The 24,438-nt window shown below is 41.8% G+C and overlaps 1 protein-coding gene across 1 annotated transcript in view; it reads left to right on the top strand.

Annotated features, from left to right (window-relative positions):
- The window catches only part of LOC147697232 (cytoplasmic tyrosine-protein kinase BMX-like), a 619,305-nt gene that overhangs the window by 349,282 nt on the left and 245,585 nt on the right, over positions 1-24,438 (top strand). The window contains exons 16-17 of the mRNA XM_086936120.1: positions 20,395-20,611; positions 20,700-20,764. Coding sequence (XP_086792246.1) covers positions 20,395-20,611; positions 20,700-20,764 — 282 coding nt within the window. The remainder of the gene's footprint in view (positions 1-20,394; positions 20,612-20,699; positions 20,765-24,438) is intronic.

Raw genomic sequence — 24,438 nt, 5'->3', positions numbered from 1 at the left:
GGCTTGCAGATGACACGTGCTCAACTTTATGTCTCCCTAACCTGCTTGCTACACTATTTGGCAGCCCAATAATTGCTTTGGGCTTGGTTCATCTGCATTTATCAGTATACCAAGGGATTCTAAGGAGTGGAAAAGAAGTGGAAACAGCACACAGCACCGGCAACACCCAGAAGGGCAAAGCGCAGCAACACAGTGGACCACTCGTCTAAGTAACAGAGTGAATACAAACAACACTTGCAGCGTGCTCATGCCCCTCCTGTGGGTAGCCATGCCCTTAGCGCTTCTTCATTAAGTGTTTATCAATTAGTACTAGGTACATCAGTCATCATGGACACTAGCCTAAGCTGCCACAGGGCCAGAGGGTTGCAAAAAGGAACAATACCAAGAATGGAGCCAGTAACCAAGTCTTGGAATTTACAAGTAACAATATTACCACAGCAGCCCAAGTCCTTTGAACCAATGATTCAGAGACCCCTACCATCTCACCATTGATCACAAGAGTAAGTCCCTGCAGAGCAACAAACTCACCAACTATTATTGCATCTACAGAAAGATGAAAAAGAGATATAGATCAGGAGCCAGGCACTTTATCAAATCATTTTCTAGCTTCCATTGAGGCCAAGTTGATGACATGTTTAGTCAAACCTCAAGATTGGGTAGGGAGGGGTGTAATGACTTCTCAGATTCTGATTTGGCTACTACAAAGAACCCAACATTGTCAGACATGAGCGCTTTGCAGGAGACCATGGCGAGGGCTCTTCTTTGACAATCCAGTAAAATTGAGCTTCAGATTGAATTGCTCCACTCACTGGTAACACACCTGACAGAACTAGGGAGTAAATTAATCAGAGTGGACACTAAATTAAGTGTACTAGACGAGAAAAAGCTCTTCCCATGTTCTCCTATAATCAACAAGTTAAATTCCCTGCCGGAGGTGTTATGCTTTGGTGGAGGTTACCAGGGCCAGCTCTGTAAGGTTGGCGATACCACCGCAAGAAATATGCTATGCCCCAAGTTTCAACAGAAGGGTGGTCAGGAAGTTTTTGTAGAAGAGTCACTGGTATCTCAGTCTAAATCGGTCTACACAGAGCAAGTGAAAAAGTCGAAGCACAAGCAGGGACTATAGAGCAGGAAAGTTGCAAGAGGACCAGCGATTCTTTAATTACAGGAGGCTAGTCTATCAAGCTGGGCAAAAAAGGAATAAAAAAAGAAAACAAAGAAGCAAGGTTTAGTAAGTCGAGCATTGTCTGAATTGTCTCACTGCAATCTGCTCACACTGCTAAATTAAGAGCTATGACTCTTGAGAGCAAGTGCAGGGCAGTCCAGCTCATCCAAATTCAGGGTCTGAATATGAATTACACATATATGGACTTGATCCTGGTAAACTGCTATCTTAATGCCTCAAGGAGAGCAGGGTCAGAGCTGGTAAAACCATCTCCTTTAATGTCTTGAAGAGGTCTTTTTAAATTACCCATAATTTGAATTTATAATCACAGGAGATTTTAACAACAGAGGCTTAGAGGAAACTAGCGGAGGAGCTCCTAAGTCAAGAGTAGGATCTGTAGTTAACGATTTCTTGAAGTTTCATAATTTAGCATCTGCTCAGACTGAATTTGAGGTGAAACATAAGATCCAGGCATTCCCGCCAACATGTAAAGGTATATTGACTATTGATTACAGTTTTTTATCTGCGGAGTTGGCTACCCACCTCGTCCTCTTTGACATATCAGTAAGGCCATAGAGTGACAATAATCCACTGATGTGCTTTTAAAATCTTGCAGTACAACCAGCGGATAACATCAATCAGGAAGGCGCTTCAATGGGGGAAGCGGCGGTGAAGTTAGTAAGGAGAGTTAAGCGACAGCCCGAATATAGATATAAGATTGGCACCTGGCTAGAGACATTTGAACTCTCCTTAAAGTGTTTTTAACCAGAATGTGCCATACTGAAGTGCGAAAGTTGTAAGGAGGATTTACAGGGCGATGAGCAAAAGGCCCGGATTGCCTCAAGGGTGCTGGAATCAGGCAACATCAGGCTTCCAGAGTAAAGCAATTACTCTTTTCAAATGATCCCTTCACAAAGCCCAGAGTGCTCACCACCTAAATTCGTCAAAAACTACAGCTGCAGCATTAAAACTGGTCAGAATGACACATAAAAAACAGTCTGAGAACATCAGAAGGAAAGGCAGTGCAAGGAATTGGCCACTGTCTTTCAATAATTAAAATACTCTAATCAGGCATGTTTTTGGGGCCATATTAGTAAATTTAAAAACACCAATGTCTCTAGGGAAAATAGAGTGCTAGGAACAGCATGGATATGGCATATTGTTGAGCTGTATGTGGATCAGTCGGTTATTACATCAATCACTGGTCCGATTGAAATCACAGCCCCAAAACCAACTCTTGCTGGTAAATTGGTTGTTAGTGAGTCCAAGCCATCTTTATGAGGTAAACTGCTATGGAAAGAGGAGTCACTTGGATACTGGAATAATAAGTTCCCAAGAGGTCAAAAAAATATTAAAATAGCTGAAATCAGATGGAGCCCCTGACCCAAATGGCCTTCCAGCCAGCTTATAGGAAGCACATACAACTAGGTGCTATGGTGCCATCAGTGATGTATATTTGGTCCTTTCAGAATGCTATCAGTCCTGAGGTCTGGAGAGGATCTATGTTGTGTCCCATATTTGAAAAGGGATATTGGTTGCTAGCATCAAATTATTGGCTGGTTGCCTTATTAGATATTGAGGCAAATTCGTATGCCCAAACACTAATAGAGAATCTTGAAGCCTGGGTGGCTGAAGAGAGCATTTTGCCTTTTTTCCAATCAGGCTTCGGGACTGGATAAGCCTACTACAGACAATATTCAACCACTATCGATCCTCAGGCCCAGTGCTTTCCAGAAAAATAGCCCACCTCTTCTGTGTTGTTTTATAGTTTTATAGATTACTGTGCAACTTTAATAAGGGTGGACAAGTCCACCCTTTGGAGGAAGCTGTGTGCGTGGGGAATACTTTTAAATCTTTTAAGTGCAATCATTTCTTTACACAAAGAGATGTGGCATGGGTGAAAACTGGTCCTTCCTCGGTTACACGAAAAGTAGACAGCAACCACAGGTTAAAACATGGATGTGTTTTGGTCCCCATGCTGTTCAATCTGCACACTGCAGATCTAGGGAAGGCACTTGGGGCCATATGTATCAAGCAAAATTGTGATCGAAAATGCCGAAATTCACAGAATTTCGGTGTTTGCAATCGCAATTTTGCTTAGTGGTATGTATAAGGCAAATCTGCGTGCAAATAAGAAATCTCAAAATTTGCGATTCCTTATTTTGCGATTGCATTTAAGGAATCGCACAATTTGTGATTCCTTAAATGCAAAGTAAGAAGCACCAAAAAAGTGCAATTTGGCCTTAAGGAATCGCAAATTGCCACCAACTTCAAGTTGGTGATAATTTGCGATTTCTTTAAAAAATGCACTTTTTTGCATTTTTAAAAGTGCAATGTGAAGCACAGACATGCCCTTAGGGCATGAATGTGCGCCACATCTGCACCCATGCTTACTTCAGGGGTGCAACAGGGTGTCCTTTTGACACCCTGGCACCCTTGACATTGCATTCTCAATTTGCGATTCTCTAATTGCTAATCGCAAATTGAGAATGTCTTCCCATTCATTCCTATGGGCTTAGGCCCATAGGAATTCCTGGGGAGGTATTCCTTTATTGCGAATCGCAATTTGAGATTCGCAATTAAGGAATATGTAGGATTCGCAACATTTATTGCAAATCCTACATACATAGCATTTTGCGATTCTCAAATAGCAATTCGCAAGAAAATTGCTATTTGAGAATCGCAAATGAGGATTTTGATACATATGGCCCTAGATGCCTGCAGCTGGGTTCCTCCAAAATTAATTTCAGCCACTTTGCAAACTATCCAATATGCCGATGACATAGAGGTCATGTATCACACTAACTCAGGCTTACAAAGGACTCTGGAAGCTTTAAGCATATTTAACATGGACATTCACCTACTGGTGAATCCGGCCAAAACTAAAGTCTTAACATTCAGCAGCTATAGGCGCAAGAAGACAGTGACGATGCATCTGGGAGGAAAAATCATCAGCACAGCCAGGCACTGCAAATATTTAGAGGTATGGTTTAGCAAAAATACTTCAGCCTTGGCCCAAATAAAGGATCTTAAAAAGAGGGCGGCTGCTATTACATATGGGATTGGTCAACTAAACCGATTGCTAAGCAGTGTCTCTGCTGCCCCCAATTCTAGGAGTAAAAAAGTCAACTCTAAAACCAGCCTTTAGGTATGGCTATCAGTCTTATCCCCGGGCACTTGACATAACCCTGGAATTATCCTGCAGCAGAGCATATAAGAAAATATGTATGCAACTGTGAAACACCTGTTCTAGATTGAGATTAGAGTTGGGGCTAGCATCTCAAACTCTTGAGTGTAAGCAATCCATCCTGAAATGTTATATCAAGTGCAGGACAGTGCCTAGGAACGCTATAAATAGCCTCTTAAAAACATTTACAAAAGTCCTGGTAACCTGTGGGTTTGGCAATTAAAAGAAACAATCCTGTCACTTAAGACTGAAGAATCTGTGTTATAACATATACTTAACCCCTTCTCCCTCTCACCCTTTTCCTCCTCTGTCCTCGTGGTCTCTCCCGTAGAATGATGAGAGAGAAGCTAATTAGAATGATGGGTTTGTGATGTTTGACAGAGCCTCCCTGGCAAGCTAAAAAGTTGGTTAAATACTGCTTGAATAAAGTTTTCAGACTTACCTTCTTCGTGTTCATTACTCATGTTGGTGACGATCGTGGGATGCTGTGTAAGGAACAGCATGACATCTTCACCCTGTTGAAATTCCTTTTGCCAGAGCCATACGATTGAAGATGAGCTCTTTCTGGAGTCTGCTCCTGTGGATATCTTGAGGAACTTTGCCTTTTGCCATCCTTGTTTATGTGAACGTGGGGCACCTGGTGCGATCTTTGCTTGAGTGAAAGGAATTTTGGGGGCTGACTCTGCTTATGACAGGCCTCGGACGCTGCACTCCTGATGTGAAGTGGGGCCCGTGTGAACTCTCCGGTCCTTGCTGCAGTGGTTAATTTCCCCTCTTACTCCTTTCTGTCATCGAAAAACAGAAAAGTGACCATATAGGTTATTCGACCAATCTTTAGCACCACCTAGCCAAAAAATCATAAGCGAGCACTATTTATTTAGCATAGTTTTTAATTTTCAAACTTTTTGTGTGTCATAACATTCCATCATGTCTTTGAAAGTGACACAGATGTAACACATTCATCACCAACAATCCATACAGATCAGAAACTCATAATACACAATGCAAACAATACTCAATAAACATCTATACAAAACATGAACACCATAGAAATGTCAATTGCCTCCAAACATCTTCAGAGGGCATCAGTCCTTGTGTGATAGATATACAAACAAGTGGAAAGGAGCTAATTCAAGAAATCCTGCTTGTTTACTAAGCTGAAGGTTACTCAATATAGAGGGATCATTACGCCGGGGGGGGGGGGGGGGGGGGTACATTTCATTAATAGTTCCCTGAAGTGCCCCACTACTGTTCTGACTTCAGCTCAGAGTCAGCCCGTTTCAAACCCCGAGTTAGTCGAGGGTTCTCCTCAGGACGTGGACTGGATATGGCCTTGACTGATTGTACCTGCAAATGTTTGATGCTCCAAGATCCTAAGGCCTTTTCATGAAAAATCATTGGAAATCTCACGAGGTGAATGTAGTTCCTCTGGGTTCCAAATCTTACTAAAACTGATCAGCGCACTGGATTAGAATGAACCTCTCGAAGTCGTCTAGTTAATTCAAGAGGTGCTGGGGGTTGCGTAACTGAACTGAATCCTGCGGGGGGCTACCCTGCGTAGCCTTAATTGCGATTCCCTCTCAGCCGGAGCTCTTTTGACGGGGCCTCTGAACAACTTTTCCTTTTGTGATACTGATTAGGAACAGAGATATAGGGAACATTGTCCCCTTGTTGTCAGAGTAAAACTCCAAGAGCAAACTCGGCAACAGCTTCACCAGATCTGAGTTTGGAAACTTCCCAGTCCACGTCCTGAGGAGAACCCTAGACTAACTTGGGGATTGAAACGGGTTGACTCTGAGCTGAAGTCAGAACAGTAGTGGGGCACTTCAGGGAACTATTAATGTAATGTATCCCCCTCGGCGTAATTATCCCTCTATATCGAGAAGCCTTCAGCTCAGTAAACAAGCAGGATTTCTTGTATTAGCTCCTGTCCGCTTATTTGTATATCTATCACACAAGGACTGGTGCCCTCTGAAGATGTTTGAAGGCAATTGACATTTTTATGGTGTTCATGTTTTGTATAGATGTTTATTGAGTAGTCTTGCATTATGTATTATGAGTTTCTGATCTGTATGTATTGTTGGTGATAATGTGTTACATCTGTGTCGCTTTCAAGGACACCTGACCCAGTCACTTGGAAGTACTATGCAGTCACCTGTGCTCATATACCGTCAATCGCAATGCGATCCCAAGACGCTTCTTGATTTTTTCTGAATAGCAGGCATTACGCAGAGATTTTGAAGCTAACTACTGTTGCCAAGCTAAAAGAAGCGGGGATCTCACCCACCCTCCAGAACATGATTAGCCAATTTGAGCAATTCCGGATTTGAGACTGATAGAAATCTTTTATACTTCTCTGCTTGAATTCCATCTTCCCTAGAGGCTTTTCCATTGGTTAAAGGATTCACAACTGTTTCCATTTCGATAATTAAGAGAAACTCAGAATCGCTATTGATAATTAAGAGAAACTCAAAATCGCTATTGATGACTGTTGCACTCCCTACAGCCCAAAACAACATTAGAAAAAATCTTTGGTGGTGACCCTGCCCCATCTAAGGGCAAGACCAGGATCTAAAAATATAAATAAAGAGCCCTTCCAAAGCTGTATGGGGTGTTTCTTTCTTGGAGAAGTGAATACTGAAATAGAGATGTACGGATTTACAACGCGTACATTTACATCGCGTGCCGTTACAACGCGTTTTTTTCAACGCAAGTCGTTACCACAACTTGCATTGGAGGGGGTGCGGACTTAGGAATTTTTTTATTTACTATTCCAACACCAGCCTACGTACAGTAGAGAAGGTGTTGGATAGTAAATTAAATAATTCCTTGTCCTGCAGAGCCCTCCAGGCAAGTCGTGGTAACGACTTGCATTGAAAAGACCACGTTGTAACGGCACGGCGTTGTAACAGCCGCGTCGTAAAGGCTGTTCACCCTGAAATAGCTGCCGCTCGTGGATGGGAAACTTACCAGTGGATATTTTTGCTCAGAACCACAAGGACCTGCTTAGCCTGACTCTGGGGTGAAACGCCGAACTGGGAGCATATATTTCTTTTTACCGGGACTGCGACGACCACTCTGCCTTGTGGCTCAGCAACCTGCCGCACTTGTGGTCTGTTCCCGACTCCTCCTACAAAAGCATTCCTAGAACCGCGCATGCGGAACACACGCGGACAGTCGCTGGGTGAAGCCCGGGCCAAGGGCGGGCCCGTTCTAGCCTGTTCTAGCCCGTTACAGACAGAGTCAGACCGGACCGGGCCACCCCTCTTGGCTCATGTATTTGGATTACTTTTCCCAGAGCTTCTCATTTATACATTCCTCTCTCTGCCGCTGCTGACCCACTATCAGCCTGAGAAATATGACATCGCGTGAAACGAGAAGCAAAGCTATGGCATCGACCGCTCTGGTTGCAGGTACATTGGACAATTTTCTGGTGAGAGCTAACTCCATCTTGAATAATGAAATTCTGACTGTAGAAGGGCGCCTCTCACATGGAATTGAAAGCCTTAGAAGATCTTCACTGGGATTAATAGCTAATGCTAGAACCCCGGCTAAGGACGGGGCTCCTTCTACTGCCATTCTAGACAGTATTGACCAAACAATAGACAGTGTGCTTCTGGATAACTCCTGAAAGGCACAAACAGACTTTATCGGTCATTGCTGATATTAATCCTGTACCTGTAAATGTGATTGGTGTGTCTCCTGAAGTTGGCAATGATGCTGTTACCCCTCAATCACGAAGAACTAGGGAGGGTGCTGTCCCCAAGAGGAAAAGAGAGATGTAGCATAGGGGTGGCAAAAGGGCGAAAGTTATTCATGGGCCGACCGCTGCGGACCCTGAATCTACAGGTCCAGTGGCAATTAGGGTGAGCCCTTCTCTGCCCTTGGGATCTAGAAACGAAACTCCCCAATCCCACCCTGTGCTGCAGAACGCAGTAATCACACCAGGGGATTTAGCGAACACTAGAGATAACGACGTTATTCAATCCCTGGAAAAAATCATGAAAACGCTGATCGACCCGCTAGTTGCTAGACTTGATTGCATTGACCATAGGCTCAATAAAATTGAAAAGACCACAGAAGGTTTGGAAGAGCAGCTTAGAGCGATGGGTAATACACAGAAGAATCCAGAACTTAGGGGGGGAGGTACTGTTCCACCTAAACTCTCCACCTCAGTGACAATCCCCGCTCTGACAAACCCTCCCCTTCCAGTACAGAGCTCTGTGAACGGAGCAGCGGTCATTACTACTGGGGCGGGTTCATCGGCGTGGTTGACTCATGGGTCCACTACTGCTGAGGGAATTAGATTGAATACGTGAAAGGTAGTTAACTTACCCCCTGAGGCAGCTCCTTATGTAGTTGTTTTAGCAGGTGTGCCTGAGCTTAAAGACTCGGCAGCAGAAACATTCCCTTCCTTGAAAAACAAGGCAGTAAATTGGTTGAATATTCACAGACCCCTGCCCCCCCCATATTACAAGCAAAATTATAATGGTTAGAAGAGTTCCTTGGGTGGGACATACCTCCAAAAAATTAAGGGGGATTGTATACTGGTAAATTTTAGAAATACTGGAATTATGTCTCACATCTGTAACTGGTTGGGCGGACCGGCAGGCACTTCAATTCAGGCACTCCCATTGGCCTTCTCTTACCCACCCCCTAACATTCAAACTAGCCAGACTTTGAAGAGGGATGGACAAGGGTGGGACATAGGGATCCCTACAGGGACTATAGGAATAATTTCTATGATCACACTGTGCCTAGAGACTACTCCCATATGAACTGATACAGCTGCCTGTATCAGGTGGACTGACCACTACACGAAACCGGACCAAGGGCTCGACTGGAGGATGTCTCGCCCTGGCGCAGTGCCTCGGAATTAACCAGAAATAAGATTACCCATCCAGAGTTACCGTCCATTGTTTTAACAGGTTATACTATTAAAACCCCTGACGAGGGCCGAGACTTATTGAATGATCTGCCTAAGCCCCCTTCTGTTGTGGAACCTTTCCAACTAATCAAATCCTCGCAACCAGATAGTACTGGATTAAAAATTATTTCCTGGAATGTGGCTGGTCTAAATAATAAACTGGAATGCCCTGATTGGGGCTCCTTTATAGATATGAATGATATATGCCTCTTTCAAGAAACCTGGGCAAGGGAAGAACAATTTAAAGTGGGCTTTGTTTCCTATTCAGTTCCTGAAAAATGGGGTGGGAAGGGTAGAACTTCTGGGGGGCTAACAATCTGGGTGGCTGTCCACTTGGGTTGCAGTGTCAGGGTCAGGCACACCGCATCTGAGGATGCGCAATGCGTTATTTTAGAATGGTTAAATGGCTCAAAACTCGCCGTGGTTAACATCTACTCCAGACCTGTGTGTATCACCTCAGAGTCGAAAGCTATAGAAGACCTTTCCGTCTTCTTAAACGAGTTTCCAGAGGGAGTTACCTACATGATAGGTGGAAATTTTAACTTCTATTTTGAGCCACTTGTGGACCTATTGGACGGTACACTCCATGAAGAAGATGAACACTGGAAAATCCCCCAGGCGGATAGCCCTCCTGCCAGGTCATGGGCTCCCTTACCAGTGCAAATTATGACCCTGACGCTGAGACATTCAATCAGGGCTTGTAATGGATGCTTAAAATCGGACATGTCTTCTAGGTGTACTTTCAACAAGCCTGGCCAGGAATCACGCTTGGACTACATTTTTGTAGAAACAGGCGCATGGCACGAGATCCTCGACTTTAAGGTGGTACCTAGAGGAGAAAGCGACCATAACGCACTGATCCTGGACTTCCAATCCCCTAGTATGCCCAAAAAACCTCCCCCCTTAGAGCCTGGATCTGACGACAGGGTGGGTCTTTCTAGCAACAGAAGGAGACTTAGATGGGACAAACTGGTTATGCACCCAAATCTAGTGGCAGAGTTATATGCCCTGGTAATTCCGGCACTGGAAGCGGCTGGTGCTCTGAATCTCCATTATCCTTCCCCTGAAGTTCAGTCTAGCATGGGTAAACTCAATAAGGATTTAGTTAATAATTTAGCGGGGGGTCTTAAACCCTCCAGGATCCAAATGGAGAAATACTGCTAATAAGCCAACTTGGTATAACAGGGCCTGTAAAGTTGGGAAATCGCAGCTTCTCGAGGCCCTGAAACATAATAAAAATAGGGAACTTATAAAAGAAAGGAGATTAGCTTACAGGCAGCTAATACATCACGCGAAGTTGGAGTGGGGGAACGAGAATTGGGAAAAGCTAACTTCCGCACTGGCAACTAGAGATGCTCGGAAGTTTTGGCAGATCGTGACCATGGGCTCAGCTGACGACGTCCCAGGTATTTTACCTAACATCGCTGCATAGGTTTGGGAAGCGCATTTCCATACTCTGTATTTTGGCGAAAATTCGCCGGAGGACCCACCTTCTCCAGGAGCATCACTTGGCTATATGGCCGATACGACCACCTTTGACTTCTCGGAGGGTGAATTTAGGCCAGCTATTGCCAGACTCCCCTCTGGTAAAGCCCCGGGGCTCGATGGCGTGCCGGGTGACCTTTTTAAACACAAGCCACGGGTATGGGCGCCTTATTTAAAGTTTATATTTAATGCAGTCCTGGGTGGCATGGCGGTACCTAGTACTTGGCTGGGAGCGGAGATAGTCCCCATCTTCAAGAAAGGCTCTCCCCTGCTCCCAGCCAACTATAGGCCAATTAGCCTCATTGACGTGTCCCAGAAGCTCTTCTCGAGGCTAATACTAGACCGCCTCTTAGATTGGATGGAGGATTCTGATATCTTAAGTCCCTATCAAGCCGGATTTAGAAAGAAGGTATCTACCACAGCCCAGATCTTTAGATTAAACATGCTTTTCTGGAAAACTGTGGAAATCGAGGGCGGCTAGTCATACGCAGTCTTTGTCGATTTGCGAGCCGCCTTCGATTTAGTCCCCCGTCGGAAATTGTGGTGTGTCCTCTCAGAAATGGGTATTCCACATTCGCTCCTGGGCCTAATAGTACGCCTTCATTCAGGAAACTATGCGCAAGTCAGGTGCGGTAAGGATGGTTCACTATCATCCAGATTCCCTGTTGGCAGGGGGGTAAGACAGGGGTGCGTCCTGGCGCCCACCCTGTTTTGCCTCTTTGTCAACGGGGTAATTGCGCATCTGAATACGGTTCACAATACCGTCGCTCCAAAGCTTGCTGGGTCTAGGATTTCTGCGATCATGTTCGCAGATGATACTTTACTACTTTCTAAGACCCCTATGGGCATTCAACGATTTCTCGATGGTTTTGTGTCTTTTTGCCAGGACAGGGGGCTGGAAATAAACACCTCAAAAACAAAATTTATGATTTTCAACCCCCCAACAACTACACACCCGAGTCCAGTGATAGACGGAGTCCGACTCGAAAGAGTCAAGACATTTGTCTATCTGGGTCTAACTTTGAATGAAAATATGACTTGGGTTCAACACCAAAGAAATTGTCAAGTCAAGCTAGCCCAAAAAGCGGGTGGCATTTTAAAGCTATATAATAAATCTTTGGTTAAACCAATTTGCCCACCACTGGAAATATACAAACTGCATGCCCGTGGTGCGGTCACATACGGGGGTGAACTGTGGGGCCACAAGTGTGCATCCGCGATTTCTGTCGCAGAGAATACATTTCTAAGACAATTGGTATCACTTCCTCCCACAACACCACTGCTGCCATTAAGGATGGATCTGTGTCTCCGTCCAATAAGTGAGGAATTAGGTGTTAAACCCTTAATTTTTTGGAGGAGGCAGTGGGTAACCCCCGAACGTAAGCATTACAGGCAAGAGCTGTTAGAGGTGCTTAGCCTTCTTAATGCGCGAACATCAGTTGGCTTAAATACGTTAAAGAGGAACTTGAGACACTAGGCTTTCCCCTAATGTGGTCTGAACCGGAACGCACATGTTCCACTCTCTTGCGCAAGTACATTGTTAACTTATATCATCAGAAGATTCTCAGTACCACTTTATCGAACGCTAATGTGAGTTCACTCTCTGGTAGGTTTTTTATGATAAAGGATTTTTATAAATTTGAAAGTGTACTAGATAATGTTAGCCCAGTTGTTTTAAGAAAATTATACCTCCAATGGAGACCCAGTTCCCTACCGATTAGAGCATTCACAAACAAATGGTGCGTATCTACGTTGAAAAATTGCCCTGTTTGTACATCTGAGCTCGAAAATGAATTACACATTATGTTTTTCTACCCTTCTTATCAGTTACCCCGAAAGAAGTGGATTATTCCTATTTGCAAAAGCTAGGGGATCAGGCGCTGCTTCCAAGTTTTTAGAATACTCCAAACTGATCTCTCTCCTCTTATTGTTTTTGCAGTATGTAAATTTTTAGCAGCCATGTGGAACATAAGGAGGAAAGCTTAGAATGTTACATGAAGTGGTATTCTCTGATAATTGGGTTGAGCACTTGGATGTCCCTCTTTTATCTAGTCTCAGAGGTCAGGGATTTCAAGCGATTACTTTTATTTTTAATCATGTATAAGGTTACGCTTTTTACGCTGATGATCCAACTGCCTATGATGAAATTATTGTTTTTTTAATGGTTTTCATCAATCGTTTTAAACTGTAATTTCTGACTAACTGTGAACTCTTTTATAACAATAATGTCAAAATAAAGATGATAATGAATGAATGGAATGTTATGATACATAAAAATTTGGAAAATTAAAAATGATGCTAAATAAATAGTGCTCACTTAGGATTTTTTTCGCTAGGTGGTGCTAAAGATTGGTCACATAACCTATTTGGTCACTTTTCTGTTTTTCGTATTAGAGTGGTCTAGGCTAGATAGTGATAGGACTCAAGCCTTCTTTGTTCTTATCCTTTCTGTTATTGGGCGTCGTGAGGGAAGCCTCTGTCATAAAGTGCTTTTGGTCTTGGGCAACTTTGTGGCTCCACTCTACCTCCTTGAGTGTATCATCATTCTTCATCAGCTTATTTTGGGAACCAGTATTGATATCGCCATGCTCTTATTTTATTAAGGGTCCCGCCCTGATTCGCCACAGGACTTGTATTTCAGCGGCTCCCTTGTGGGCTGTTTCGGCAATTCCATTAGTACACGCATGAGTAGTGTGCTCCAAGCAAAAGGATCAGGCGGGAAGCGTCTCAAAGGCAGCGCCTTACACCTCACAGTTTGCCTTGTTGTCTCCCACACGCGTGAATGGATTCTCTGCTTTCTGTTCCATTTTTGGTGACTTTTATGCAGCAGCTTGCATTCCTGAGGCAGCGGGCGCAGAGACACTTCCATCCTTTACCCGCCTCATGTTCCTTTGTCCTGGTGCCTGTGTAGCGGTCAGATCTCCGGTAGCAGACCGGAGTGAGGTGGGTTGTGAGGAAGGATTCTCTGCCCATAGACATCATTGTTGTCATGTGGAGGAGGCGGCTTCAAGATTCTTGGTGTTTGACTGACAGAGGTTAACAGCAATATTGCGCTGAAAAGAGGACTGTTCCTTCACTTTTGAGGAACATTTACAGCCAGTAAGAACCAGCCTCCACCATTTCTGAATAAGCTAGGAGAACCAGACATACTTTGTCGAAGATGGCTAGGAATATTTAAATCTTATCTTATAGCCATAGGAGGTGGAAATTTCTCTTCTGTCCGGAAACAACATATTCTTTTACATAACTTAGGGATTCAAGGGAGGAAAATGTATGAAGATATTACAGGAAGGTAACCTAATGATGACATTGAAGAGGAGGCTAGGGGATAAGATGTCTATTAATATACTTTAAGGAAATTAGAAGGCCACTTTAAAGAAAAGAATAATGTTGTACAAGAACAGCACACAACTTTCAATAGGGGTCAGAGGAAAGAGTGTCTGCATATATAGCAGTTTAAAGGGTATGTCTGCAACTTATGAATATGGAGCTCTTACAGGCTCTCTAATAAGAGATCAATTAGTTAGATGTACTAATGACTAGAAAATGCAAGAAAAACTATTAACTCGTAACCCAGATCTTTCTGAAGTGAATAACATTGCAAAAGGAATTTAACATACAGCTATATGTATTAAATAGATGAGATTAAGTAATGTATCTCATAAATAGAAGGAAGAACTGAAGGTACATGCTGAAGAGGAAGTTGTATGTAAAATTAATAAGAAGAGTAATTAGATTCATAGACTCAAACATGACAATGTACGATGTTACAGGTGTGGTAATCAGAACCATTTAGCTAACAATTTGAAATGTCCTGCAAGGAGGGCAGTTTGCAGGAAATGCAATAAAGGGGGGTCACTTTGCCAAGGTTTGCAGAGTGCAAGGAGACAAATTACATACGTTTTCTGAGTCTGAGACCAAAGTGGAGGAAAGAAAATAACATAGCCTTCAACTAGGACCGGGAGAGGGAGAAGAGAAGGTACAATACCTCACATGTGATATTTGTCTTGACAGAGTAGCTGTACAGGTTTATGCTGACTCTTGCTCACTATACACCTTAATCAAAATGGAAATATTTAAAGAGATGTTTTCTAAGGAAGGATATGTGTTGGAGGCACATTACATTCAGCCTGGGGGATACATAAGGAGCCTATTCCCCTAGAAGGTATGGTGAGAATGTGCATATCATTCAGGAACAGGCACACAATAGGTAAAGTGTATGTCACAAAACGAGGGTCAAATTTACTAGGCTGGAAACACCAGAAATAGTTGGGGATTACTTTAGATCCCAACAATGTTGATCAGGTGTTTATGGTGCAACAACCGTCCGTGGGAAGCAGTTTACGTTGGGAATTCCCAGAGGTATTTTCTAACCATCAAGGAAAGTTAAATAATTAGATGCATAAAATCACACTCAAGGAAGGTGCCACTCCAGTGGTGCACAAAACCAGATCTATTCCACTGTTGATGAGGGAACCTTTTAGTCTAGAACTGCCGAAACCTGTGAGTCAAGGGTTCATAGAAATAATAGAAAGCTCTGAAGGGTTGGCACCCATCACTATTACAACGAAAGATGGTGGTAAGAACATTCAGCTTTGTGTGAATTTGAGGAATCTTAACACAAACATTTAGGTGGATAGCCATCCCCTCCCGAGGAAACATGAAATACTAAGCACTATTTAAGATGGCAGGTATTTGACTAATCCTCTATATATCACCAGGTCATTCTCCATCCAGAATCACACATTTTAACAGCTTTCACAGCCCCTTTTGGTAATGTAAATTTTTTAAGAATGCCCTTTGGGCTAAGTTCGGCCACTGTGGCCTTTCAAATGATAATGCAACACCTACTAAAAGACTGTGAGAAGACAATGTGTTTTCAGGACAACATTTTAATATATCGTTCTAGTAAGGAAGAATACAATTGTAGAGTGAGAGATGTTTTGTGCAAGGTAATAAATGCTGGTTTCACCACAAAAGAAAATAAATGCAAACTGGGTGTCACATCAGTAGATTATTTGGCACACACAATATCAGAGGAGGGAATTAAGCCTAAAATGTATTTAATAGAGTCAGTACGCAAGGCTCCAACACCTAATTCTAAGGAGGAGATCAAATTATTCTTGGGTTTGGAAGAGTACATGGTCAAATACATAAGAAATGTTTTGGTGTTGGCTCAACTCCTTAGGGACTTATTGAAAAAAGGTACCCCTTTCCAGTGGGTTGCTGACCATGAGGCTGCATTTAAAGAGATGAAGAAGGCTATTGTAAATGCACCTCACATAGGGAATTTCCATGTTGACAGAGAAACCATACTGACAACTGATGCAAGTAATAGAGGTTTAAGGGCTACCATTTTACAGAATGTACAGAATCAAGAGAAAATGGTGGCATTTGCCTCCAGGACCCTGGTGGGTGCTGGGGTAAATTATTAAACCATGGAGAAGGAGGTGATGGCATGCTATTGGGCTATCAATCATTTTACATTTTATTTGTGGGGGTTCCCATTTTAACTAAGGACAGAACACAAATCTCTACTGTCCTTGTATGCCAAGAAAGAAATGGAAAGTACTACTCCCCGGATAGCTAAGTGGGTTCTGGGACTCCTAAGTTTCAACTACAAAGGTGCATATGTTCCAGGTATCAAGAACTGGGCAGCAGATTTCTTGCCACGTGCCCCTGTGGAAAAAGTAGAGAAAGACAGAGAAAACAGAGACACAAATATGGAAGTCACTGTCCCAGCAATTTAAAAAACTGAGTGGGAGGCAAATATTGTTAGTGACCTTACCCTAAAGGCTGTTGGAGAGTCCATTATTGAAGCATGGTCCTTAAGATGTAGGGAATCACCTGAAGAGTTACAACCTTTTTGGAATGAAAGAGAAGAGGTATCTCTAGATGGGAACATAATCTTCGGGTCAGGAAAAATTGTGCCACCTTTTAAATTACATGTACAAATTATTATTTAGCCTATGAGGGACATTTGGGGAGGAATCTCACCAAATCTAAGCTAAGAGCAGACTATTAGTTTCCCTACATGGATCACTTAGTGGAGGACAAATTCAAAGAGTGCCATGCCTTCAGTTTAAGTGATGACACCAGAAGTCTTAGACAGGCTCCTCTAATTCCTGTTGAGGTACCCACTGCCCCGTGGAATAAGTTAGGCTTGGACATTGCGGGTCCCATCTACGGTCTAGGCACACAGGAGAAGTACATATTCGTACTCATTGATTACTATTCCCACTGGATAACCTCCAAATTTGTTAATATAGTCGCCACCAAGACCCTCACCAATTTCTTTACAGAGGTGTTTTCTACTGAAGGCATTCCAGTTACTTTGATCACAGACAATAGGGTTCAGTTTGTTTTAGAGAAAATGAGAAACTTCCTTAAAGACCTCTCCATCACTCATGTCCGTACACCTTTGTGTGTCCGAAGGCCAATGGTAAGGTGGAAAGAGCCAATAGAATGATCAAAGAGTCCATTCATTTGGCTTTTTTTCTGGCAAACCCAAAGAAGAAACCGTAAGGAATATTTTGTGGTCTTATCACACCACTCCCAATGGGATAACGGGGTTGTCCCCATTTGAGATGCTGAGGGGAAGGAAAGCAGGTTCCAAAATGTCCCCCCATTAGCTCTTTAGCAGCAAAGGTATTTCTATGAATACAGAAGTTGTGGGAGAAAAGGTGAGAAGACAACAAGTTTTGTATAAAATCAGATATGACAATAAATGTGGAACTAGGAGTAAAGAGTGAAAAGTAGGGCAGTGGGTTCTAGTCAGAAAGCCCTACAATGTATGTGGAAAAGGTGATACATTTTACGAACAGGAGAAAATCAAGGAAGTCAAAAACAATGTTGTAATTCTTGAAAATGGGAAAATGTGGAACATGTACAGACTTTCCTGGTGTCCTACCAACATGATTCCTTTGCAGGTACATGAGAAGGTTCTAAGCAGAACTCCTGGTAGTGTTGATCTCTGGATAAGAGAAAAAAGACAACCCTATCCACCAAGTTGGCTCAAAGATTTTGTGATGTCATCGTTATGTAATCATTGTATATTTCTACTGGTTATAACATTCCTTGTAAGGTACTCTCCTCCTTCCCCCCTGCACTTTCCTCTCCTTCCTCTCCTTTTGTCCTCACCTCTCGTTCTCTTGTTTGGTCTTCTCTACCTATTTTCCTTTTTTCCTTGCCCTTCCTTTATCAGAGTAAGATGTGTTGTAACTTATGTACTTAGCCCCTTCTCCTTCCCACCCCTTCCCTCCTCTGTTCTAGTGGACTCTCCCGTAGAACGCTGAGAGAGAGGCTATTTAGAATGTTGGGTTTGTGGTGTTTGACAGAGCTGGTAAGCTGAAGATGTTGGTTAGATACTGCTTGAAAAAAGCTTTCAGCCCTACCTTCTGGGTCTTCATTAGCTCTGAATCTGCTTTTGGGAATGGCAATTTTCCATAATCTGTTTGAAAGACATCAATTAACAGACAAGTAAAAGTTACCTCATGGGAGAAAGATGTACAAGCGGTTGAAAGCTCGTTTAAAGCAGTGTAACCACAATCCTATTGGTCAGATTCCATGAATGCAGCAACATGTGTTCAGTTATGCTACATGAGATTACTTGCTCTAACAAGACGGGAATTGAATCCATGCTGGGCCGAATTGGGTGTCAATAATGAGTGCAGGTTATACCACCAAAGCCAAAACACATGGGCTCATCAATTGTGTTCTCGCCCTGTTTTAGATCAACAAAGGAGACTTTTGCTTCAACCGTTTTTTCTGGCCGAGGGAGTACTGAATTGCGCACAGGCATTCTTCATTTGCTCTAACAGGAGTTCACGTAGGGCACTTTAGAAGATGTGGCAAATATATGATTACATTGAAACAACAGCTCTATTAAGCAAATGAAACAGCTCCTCAGTGGGAACAAAGACTGACTTTAATTATATATTTTCGCTCTGCTGTAATGTAAAAACTAGGTGGACATTAGGTCTTGTGCTGCAAATTCACTTGTCATCTTGTCACCCTAAGAGTCACAATCTTTTTTTATAGTTCTTACTATCTACTGTGTATTTTAAAATGTTTTGCAAGGTATTAGTAACTAAATATTTAAGAATAGTTTACCAGCATTATTCGTTTTTTTATTGCACAAAGGCACTTTAGGCACCAAAGAAGTTAAAAGCATGCAATCCAAGAAGGTTAAGTTAACAATTGAGAGCATGCTTACCTTGAGTCAGTTGGAGACAGCTCAATGCACTTTGCACTTTTCCTGTAAACTAGGTTATCCATGCTAATTAGTACAATTAATTATTTCTAATGTTGGTACAAAGATTAATAATTATCAGATGAAAGGGGCAATAGGGCCATATTAAGGAAAAGGTTTGTGATTTTATAACTGTTAGCTTCGTGTATCTGTGTTTTTTAATACAATTTTTCGGTACTGGTCTATTAACATATGAGGAATCATTGCTAATGTGATAAGTAAATTGTTTTATTTGATTAATCTAGTTGTAATCTGTTAATTTTAATCTATAATTGTTATGGTTTCAACTAACTAAACAATAAACTTCCTTGTCCCGGCACACTCTAGGCGAATCAGATTAGCATATCTTTATTTACAGCTGCTTGGGACACCAAAAGTATGTTTCTTTGTTTCTTGTTTTCTTTCTGGTGTCCTCTAAACTACCCATTAACCCATTTCATGCGTTCATCGGCCAACAGCCGTCGCGAGCACTACCTCCATAGTGCTGCCCACGTCCGTTGGCTGACACGGCCTGCCCACTCCGCTAATCCGCTGCACCGCTGCGGAATTGCGCCGCGGTTAAGGGGTTAAGTCTGAAATGCAGGGATTTTGTGATCGTTTTGATAAAATGGGTCCCTACTTGATGTAACTTATCTGTGGTTTTAGTATGTATTGTTACTGCTATACATTGAGCTGTCTTTTTAGAATAATATTGTTTTATGTGCTGCACACTTGTATGATTTTACCATAAAATCGAAAAAAGTGCAATGCGCTGAACTAAATCTAAATATCATTAAAACTGTTAAATGTGGATAAACATGTTACACAATTTTCATATAAGTCCCTTTATACCACATCACTGTGAATCATCCCCTGTGCAAACTGGAGTGTTAGCCAACAGCATGGCAAGTGGAAATTTCTTAGTGTATTTAAAAAACATTTTTTTTAAAAAAAATAGGCAGGGTGTTTTTTTGTTTACATCCGCGTAATCTCCATTCAATCTTTATTATCACTTTTTATATTTCACATAATTAATCCTTTTTTTGCACTTACACTTTTTACAGAATTTTTGCTAGAGGGATACAGGTTTAAGCAGAAATTATCTCACAGGCAAACCAGAATATGATCACAGAATCTGCAAAGTAAATACGTTAGCAGGTCTCTCATATTACTTGTGTATATCAAGGCATACTTTGCGTCCTTTTTCACGTAGATTTCAGACAAAGCATACGTCATGTGAAAAGTGCAATTTTGTCCACCCTTGAAAGAAGTGAACTAGCTGGAACATTTGGAAATATTTTTTAATAACAATTTCACAAGTACATCATATTTTAGGTAATAGTATTTTGCTTGGTTCTGTAAATAATGAAAACATAATCTTTTTTCTTTTTATCTCCTAGGAAGTTTAGTCATCCAAAACTTGTTAAGCTATATGGAGTTTGTACGCTGCAGTATCCCATCTATATTGTGACCGAGTACACGGTGAATGGCTGTTTGTTAAACTATCTGCAGAAGAATCGAAGCGTGCTTCAGCCATTTCATCTCATGGAAATGTGTTACAATGTGTGTGAAGCAATGGCTTTTCTAGAGAGCCACTCTTTCATACACAGAGATTTGGTAAGTGATGTCTTTTGTGAGGATGTAAAATTGAGGAAAATCTGTGGCTTTTTTCTGCTTTAACACCAAGTGTTGTCTTTTTCTGCAGGCTGCAAGGAACTGTTTAGTGGACAAGGACCTTGCTGTGAAGGTAGCTGACTTTGGTATGACAAGGTAAGCTACATGTTTTATCTCTGCAAATGGATGCAGCTTTGAGGATGCACTTGCTAATACAAGCTGTCAAGAAGGGTAAGCTACATAAGTGCTTGCAGTTCACTGTTGTTAATACAATTTCATGAGTTCGGGTCACAATAATGTCAACTCCGGCTTCCATTGCTCTGAGTTTTATTACCATTATGCTGAATACTTAAGGCACCTGTTACTGTTATTAATGTGTGGTTAAGTATTTATAAAGTGAATGGCTTAGTTGAGTACTTGTTGGTTTCTAGTTGTTACATGTCTCAGCTTATGTAGTCACCATAAAGGATGAAAGATGAGTTCTGCTTCAAACACATTTCCCTATATGCAGTTGTTGTTTATGTATGAATGAAGAGATCAGTTAAAAGAGGAGGTGGAGCGGGAAGTTACTCAATCCTGGATGAGCACCTATGAACACTTATCATTATGAGTTCCTTACAACTTAATGGAGAATTTTCGTACCTGAAAATCAGGATCCATCTTCTGGGTTCTATCCCTAACCTATCTAGTAACCTACCCAGTCATCTGCTTGCCCGTACACGGGCAAGCAGATGATTGAGTAGGTTACTACACCTCACATTGCACTGTTGATAAATTGTTTGAATGCTGCAAGGCGGGGGCCATCATGATGGTCTAGGAGATGGTAGTTTTTTCAATTGCAACAATTTTTTTTCTGCTAGAGCTTTGTATATGCATTTAAGAAGGCGGGATCCAAGTGCAAAGCAAGAATCCCCATGTTGCTGTAAGTTTTGTACGACATCTTTCCTATAGCACTTTAAAACTAGGCCAGCAGTCCAGATGAATTAAATAGGAGGATCACTATGGTCAATCTTCTCCCCAGGTATTGCTCATGTATTCAACCAATATTTTTTTTTTGCAAACACACTTTTACTGTAACTTGCAATTGAGCAAAGATGACTCTTTGAAAATGCCATCTCACTGGTCATGTATACGCATTCTATGAAATTTCATTGCTTGTTCAATGCAATGGTTTTACCTTGTCCGAATATTGTATTTTATGTCTCTTTTACTTGTGTCAAAGCTGGTGAGAGGAAGAGTCGATCTAGAATACCAATCTTGACTAGAACTCTTTTTTTTACATAATAATGTGCCTTTTGCTCCTCTATGTAGACTAATGGTTATTTTATATGAATGGTATGTAATTTATTGTATTTAATTTGTGCTTTTATGGCCACGTGTGCTGAAATAAAGTTTTTATGATGATGATGATGATGATGATAAATTGTTGCCACATCATTGATGTGGTCATCTGATAATGACCTATGGGGCACGTAATTTGTGTTCTTAGGACTGGAATATAGGAAAACCTCCACTGGTTTACGCCCTTTTTGGTACATATCTGACTTACAATTCTATGTAATCAGATGCTGGCAATCATTTGATACCAGCGCACATCCTCCTAACCCTCACCAAGGGTAGGGATAATTATTTTCACTCATTTTGGTGATGAAACACCACGGATCCCTTCTGGACCATTGAGGCATGAAACATGTCGACCTACACTACTTGCACACCCTGATTAATTGATTTTCTTCATTACTAGGCGCTAACAATTAACACATTGCTTTTATCTCTATCAAGGGGACCTCGGATTAAATTGATTTGGGGAACCTCTTTGGTATTGTTACTTCACCCTTCACTCACCCCACACACCTGCACTCATCATCACGGCTATTCAATTAAAAGATTTCCGCCAAAGAGCCCACTCTTGGGGCATATGGGCTGTTTCAGTGCCGACCCCACAGGTTTGTGAGGGCACCCCTTCCTACAAAAGAAGATTCCCTTACCTGTGCCATTTTTTTCACCCTGAAAAAACACTCCTACAGGAACAGTTACCCTACCAGTATTTCCATAATTATTATTGGGAACAAGGATTCTGGACCTTCTAATAGCTACCCATCCCCCTCTCAGTGTTATTGATGTATGTTTGTTTGCACATATATATTGTAAAACTAATATAAAGATATTAAGTTTAATTTATATTGTGTTTTTCTATTTTTTATTTATTTACTTGTACACAGTACACTGCAAAACGGTCTTGATCTTGTGAGAGGCATGCAGCAAATTCAGTGCACTAGGGCTATGATTTAGTGGATGGTACCTGGTTGATAAAGGTACAGAACACAGCCAAAACAATGCAAATGTAATGCTAAACAATAGATATGTGATAAAATGCCAAAACAGTGCAAATATAATGCAAATACAATAGATATGCAATAAATTGCCTAACAATGTGACATGGCTCAACTGTACAAGTGTGCATGCCCCCGTGGGCAAGGGGCAAAATCAGAGGTAAAATGTAAATTGTGTAATACATCTGAAAAAGCCGCCCAAGTGCGACCTTAGGTTTTTGGTTCTGACCACACTGTCAAGATGTGACCACCTTTAGGGCGGTTTCAAACATCCATTTCACAATGGAAGCTTATGCGGTTAGCAAAAAAGGCTCCCAGCACAGATTTCCATTGAAACATTGATTTTTTTAAACATCCCTACACTGAATGGCAGGCATTGTTTATGGTGCAGGGATGTTTAGGGGGGACAGGCCCAAGTGCGGAGAGCCAGGGAAGAAGGAGGTCATGCTAGGGACCCCCAATGCCACTTTCTGACATTCTGTCTATGTCAGAAAGGCCGCCATGGAATGGCTATCGAAAACTGACATCATAATCCCAACAGGGGACCTGCCGTCATTAACTGGATTATGCAGACTTTAAGGTGAGGAACCACTTCGGAATACCCCAGCAGGTTTAAACTCCGGTTGCCGTCATCCTACTACCATGTCGGGCTTTAGTTAAAAATTGTAAATCCTAAATATTTTAACATATACCATTAATATAATGCAAATTAAATATATGTAAATAATATTTAAATATATATAAAATATACTTATTTAAACACACACATATATAATGTAATACTATTATAAAAAATAAATATTACATATAATTTATATTATAATTTTCTTTTAATTGACTACATATATATTATATATCTACATTTTGCCCCCTCATGTTGAAAGACAATATAAATGTTTTCAGGATAAGGTCTCTCTCGAGCTGAAACAACTGTTTGTTAAACAGATGAGAACTAAGAACCAACACCGATATTGTGACGCCGCATACCACCAGTTAATCAAAAAGTTACAGGTTAGCACAAACATCATTATCCGGCAATCGGACAAGGGCAGCAATGTGGTGCTGTGGCCCAGGAATCTCTATATGGATGAGGCTTGGAGTCAGCTCAATGATCGGGACTGCTATAAAAGAACTAACATGAGTGAAGTCAAACAGGCCTGGAACACGGTGGCCAGTAAGCTCATGGCTTGGAGGAGTTTGGGCCTGCTAACGATGGATGAGTACAAGTTTCTTAAAGTGGCAAATCCAGTGATGCCGGTTGCGTATTTCATCCTGAAAATACATAAAGATAACATCAAGCCTCCAGGACGCCCGATAATATCAGCGCACAAGAGTATCCTGGAGAATGTGAGTAAATATGTGGATTATTTTCTCCAGGAATATGTCAGGAACTTACCATATTTCTTGCTTGACACTGGTGATTTACTCAATAAGTTGAGGGATGTTCAATGGTAACTGGACTACCTATTGATATCACTCGCCGTTTCCTCCCTCTAT

This window comes from Lissotriton vulgaris, chromosome 8 (genome assembly GCF_964263255.1).
Source record: "Lissotriton vulgaris chromosome 8, aLisVul1.2, whole genome shotgun sequence".
NCBI classification, from domain to species: domain Eukaryota; kingdom Metazoa; phylum Chordata; class Amphibia; order Caudata; family Salamandridae; genus Lissotriton; species Lissotriton vulgaris.
This window is presented reverse-complemented; position numbering and strand designations above follow the sequence as displayed.